We start from the raw sequence: 5,115 nt of genomic DNA on the forward strand, positions 1-5,115 counted from the left end.
ATATAAGCCTGGCTGGCTTAGATTTTACTATGTAGCCCAGGCTATCCTTGTCTCTTCTACAATCCTGCCTCTGCTTTTTGAGTTCTGGGATCACACATACTCCTATTCCCAGTTCCCCTCTTGCCTGCCTGCCTTCCTTCCTCCCTTTCTTCCTTCTATAGTCTTTCTTCTTTTCTTTTTTTTTGTTTTTGTTTTTCAAGACAGGGTTTCTCTGTGTAGTCCTGGCTGTCCTGGAACTCACTCTGTAGACCAGGATGGCCTCGAACTCAGAAATCTGCCTCCCAATGGGATTAAAGGATTGCCCCACTACCACTGCCTGGCTCCTTCTATAGTCTTATATATCTTAAACTGGCCTTGAATTTACGATATAGCTAAATAGCTATATAGCTATATAGGATTCTTGGAACTCCTGATTCATGGGTCATTAGATTACTGGCATATATTATCATCATGCCTGTTTTCTTTTTTATATCTTTTTTTTAAATGTTAAGATTTATTTATTTATTTAATGTATGAGTACACCATTGCTGTCTTCAGATACGCCAGAAGAGGGCATCAGATCCTATTACAGATGGTTGTGAGCCACCATGTGGTTGCTGGGATTTGAACTCAGGACCTTTGGAAGAGCAGTCAGTGCTCTTAACTGATGAGCCATCTCTCCAGCCTTTTTTACTTCTTTAAAAAAATAAATATTTGTTTCTCTGTGTGTGTATATGTGTGTGTGTGTGTGTATGTGTGTGTGTATGTGTGTACGTACGTGTGTACCTAAAAGGACAACTTTTAGGAGTCGATTCTCTCTACTCTAGGTTCTTAGGATAGAACTCAGGTTGTCAGGCCTGTGTCTTAATGCACTTCTACCTTCTGAACTATCTTGCCCTCCTGTTTAATTTCTTAATGAAATTATGTTTCATTTTACATAGATTAATTGTACAAGCTAATTGAAAAGTTATGAAGGAGTTCCTGTGTCATTGCAGCCTGTTTACTCCCTATCATCAGACTCAGAAGCAGTCTGAAACTTGATTATGAATAGGTTATAAGTGATATGAGTGGACCCTCTTTTGCTCATGAACTTGTCACTTTAATGTTTAGTTTGATTATCCAGATACAGTGGAGTAAAAGCGTTCAAGAGGGAACTGAATTGAGGCAGCAGGTATGGATACTTATATCTCAAGCAACTCTGTATTAGGAGAAATACCAGAAATCCTCAACATTTATTTTAAAAATTCACTTTTACTCTGGGTGATGGTGGTACACACCTTTGATTCCAGCACTCTGGAGGTAGAGGCAGGTGGATCTCTGAGAGTTCCAGGATAGCCAGGGCTATACAGAAAGGAGTTTTTTAATTGTGTGTGTTTGAGAGAAAGAGAGACAGGGGAGGGAGAAAGAGAGGAGAGAGAGGTGGGTGGAGGAGAATCTTGTGCTGTGTAGCCTAGATTTGTCTGGAACTCACTAGGTAGTCCAGGGTGGCCGCGCATCTTCCTGTGCCAACCTCCCAGTGCTGGGCAGCATGCATTGTTATATTCAGTCTAAAAATTCACTTTTTAGTGGTGGTTTGGACTTGAGGACATTTTCTCTAAGAGAAATGTGTATTTTGTTTTTATTTTTGAAGATAGTTTTGATAAGCAGCACAAGTTAGCTTTGAACTCATGGTGATTCTCCTAGTTCAATTTCCTAAGTACTAGGATTCCAGGTGAGTACCACCACTCCTGATTCTCAAACACACTTAAACATACATGCATGCATATTTAGAAAATGTTTTAAGATTTTTAATGTATCCAACTTAAACATATTTGACTAAACATCTTTTGAAAAAGAGTCTTGAATTCTTGGTGATAGGCTTGTATCAGCTCTCATATATTGGAGCACAGGCATGAGCTACCATGCCTGCCTAGGACTTTTTGTTTTGTTTTCAATCAGGACCTCTTTTACATAGTTGTGCTTGTCCTGGAACTCAATATAGGAACCAGGATTACTTCACAGGTATCTTTTGGCCTCTGCCTCACAACTGCTGGGACTAAAGGCTAAGGATGCATTTTTTAAGTATAGCTCACTTGGAAGGGCTATATGGTACCAGCTTGACTATTTTAGTTTGCATGATTACAGGTCTCAATAGACAAAAGGTAGCAGATATTAAAAATGAATGTAATAAGTCAAATAAATGCATTTAGAGACACCGTAATGTAGATTCAAACAATTAGGAACAAGTGAAACCTACATAAGAAGTAACTCCAGGAGTGAAAAACAGTATGTCCTATTCAACTCTTTCAAAGAAGGCACAAGGAGCTGTAAGTAGTGGTATGCACCTGTATTCCCGCAACCTGGAAAGCTGAGATAGACAAGTGCTATGAGTTCAAGGCCAGTACATGAGACTCTATCTCAAAAACAAACAAACCAGAAATAGAAGAACTGGTAACAAACTGAGACAGCTTCAAATCAAAATAGTCTTCATGTATAGCACAAGTTGTTATATTGGATTTTTTTTTCCTTTTGAGATAGGTTTTCACTACATTCCCCTGGCTGGCATAGAAGTTGCTATGTAGACCAGGCTGGTCTCAAACTTGGAGATCCTCTAGCTTCTGCCTCCTAAGCACTTGAAGTAAATGTGTGCAGCACCACATTTGGCTATGCTGATCTTTTAAGCCATGATCACATGATTCCTATTATGTGCTTTGTTTAGGGGCTGCTAGGGAGGAAACCCACTCCCACTTTTTTTTTCCTCCTGTTTGTTTTTGAAACACGGTCTCATGTATCCCAGGCTGGCCTGGAACCCATTTAATTTTCCTGCCTCTATTTTCTAACTGCTGGAGCACAAATGTGAGCTACCAGGTCTGCCCGTCCTTTCAGGATCCAGACTGGTTTTGAGTTTCCAGTCCTGACCCAGCCTCCCAAGTACTGCTATTACAGAGGTACACCACTGCATCTCTGCTCCATACAGTTTAAAGGGTGTAGTTATACCATGGATAGAACTAAGTGATTCTATATCATTTCTATTTTGCAGCAATATTTCATCTATATTATCTATTAAATAGGTTTTTGTTAATTCGGACAGGAGTCCATCTTCTGTTTTGTCATAGACAGAGAAGCCATTTGCCTTAGGTTGAGAAAAGGAATAGTAATTGGTGGGAACAAGGAAATCATGGGGTTAAAAAAACCTAGCATTTTGGAATATATTCAGAGATGTCTTAACTGGATGTGGTGGTTTACACCTGTAGTCCCGGCACTTGAAAGTCTGAGACAGGGAGACTGCCGTTAGTTTGAGGCCAGCCTGAGTTATGTAGTCAACAGCAAAAATATCAGGGTGTAGTGGCAGGTACATGCTTTTAGTCCTAGTACTCAGAAAAATCTTTATGAATGGTACATAGTGTGACACTACCAAAAAAGAAAAGGTATATTCTGTGCCTTGTGCTCAAAATGCCTCCTTTTGTGGTATTTATAGCTTAAGGACAGAATAAGTTGTGTGTTAGACACAAGTTGTAATTGAAATAGATGCTAGTCAATACAAGGTACTCAGATGTTTTTGCTACACTGAATGGACCACTGGAAAGTCAACAGAAAAAAGTATTCTTTGAGGACAAGGTATCTTTTATGTTTATAGATTTAAACAGTGGTATGATTTTAGTTCTGGAGTTTTCCTTGACTGGAAGATCTTCCTAGTACTAAACTTTACCATCACCCCCTATTCCCCTTTGGAGATGCAGTTTTACTCATTTGAAATAACAGATTTAGAGGAATTATAAAAATTATAGAGGGATTATATGTATACTTGAACTTATAAAACAAACATTACAGCATGAAGCATAGAGGCTTTAAATGATATTCATTGTTTTATTTGTATAAAGGCTGAAACTGTTATTAGGGGCTCTTCAAAACAGAATGGAAATGTATTTTCTTTCAGATAGTGTCTTGCTATGTAACATAGAGCTGGCCTTAAACTAGCTATGTAGTCTAGGCTTTCCTGAAATTTATGTGTTTTCTTCTCCAACTTTCTGAGTGTGGCGATTATCAGCTTGTACCTTGCCAAGCTGGGAATCTAGTTATTATCTTATGTGTTATTTATTATGAAGCCACCATTTGGTGGTGGAAATTACTAAAACAGTTGCTATATATTTCACAGATTTTAGTATTTGTCCACAATGAGTTTTATCTTCTTTTTGCCTGATTCCTGGTTTGGTACATATGGAGGTGCACTACTGATATTTGACTTGAAACTAAAGGGACTGATTCATTTAGGACTTATTTGGATATTTACATTGTACCCAGACTCACAGGTTCCTGCTCCTAAGGAGTCAGTGGCCTAGGAGAAGACCAAAGATTGGATTAAGTGGCAAAAGGATCATTGTTTCTCACACTTCCCTTCCCCAAATTGAGAAATAGTTTTCTTAGCTTATTTTCAGGCAATCATGGCAGAAGGAAAACAACATGCTTTATGTGTGGGCGTCATGAAGATGTCTGCAGAAGATATGTAAGTCTCACTTTAGGCTCCTTTTACTGACATGAATGGTTCATATGCATCTGTTCAGGAAGCACCTGTTGCAGGTGGAGTTTGATGTCATTCATACCACATCTTACGAATACCTAAGCCGAGTAGCTCATTTCTTATTTTTTTTTTCCTAGCACTTAGGAAGCCCTTTGTCTTCAGGGTTACATTCTTAAGCAGTTTGAAAGGAAACATGCTAAAACAAGTATTTTATACCTATGTATGTAGTACTTTAGGATTTTCTCTTTAGTATCTAGATTTAAATTGGAAATAGAGAGGTGTGTATTTTCCTGCTAGTTTTTAAAACACACTAGTATATGCTGGTATCTTGGCACATGACTATAATCCTAGCACTTGGGAGGCGGAGGCAGGGAGATTGGGAGTTTGAGGCTACCCGAGATCCCAAATGAGACTGTTTCAAAAATAAATAATGATATAGTTCAGGACCGTATACTATTTTACATTCTGATCTGGTGATAGAAGAAACGTAGCATGTTTCAAGATTTACTATGTTGATATTTGCCTATCCTGTTGGTATAATTCTGTTTGCATGCTAGACTGCTAAAATTAGTATTTTAATTTAATTTGGTTTGTTTTGGTTTTTCTTTTTTTCTTTTTTCTTTTCTTTTCTTTTTTTT

General features: G+C 38.2%; 1 protein-coding gene across 3 annotated transcripts in view; it reads left to right on the top strand.

The window, feature by feature from the left end:
- The window catches only part of Mcts1 (MCTS1 re-initiation and release factor), a 13,207-nt gene that overhangs the window by 6,897 nt on the left and 1,195 nt on the right, over positions 1-5,115 (top strand). For all 3 annotated transcript variants that reach the window (XM_031354081.1, XM_031354137.1, XM_031354038.1), the window contains one exon: positions 4,395-4,462. In XM_031354081.1, the coding sequence (XP_031209941.1) occupies positions 4,395-4,462 (68 nt within the window). The remainder of the gene's footprint in view (positions 1-4,394; positions 4,463-5,115) is intronic.

This window comes from Mastomys coucha, chromosome X (assembly GCF_008632895.1).
Source record: "Mastomys coucha isolate ucsf_1 chromosome X, UCSF_Mcou_1, whole genome shotgun sequence".
In the NCBI taxonomy this organism is placed as follows: Eukaryota; Metazoa; Chordata; class Mammalia; order Rodentia; family Muridae; genus Mastomys; species Mastomys coucha.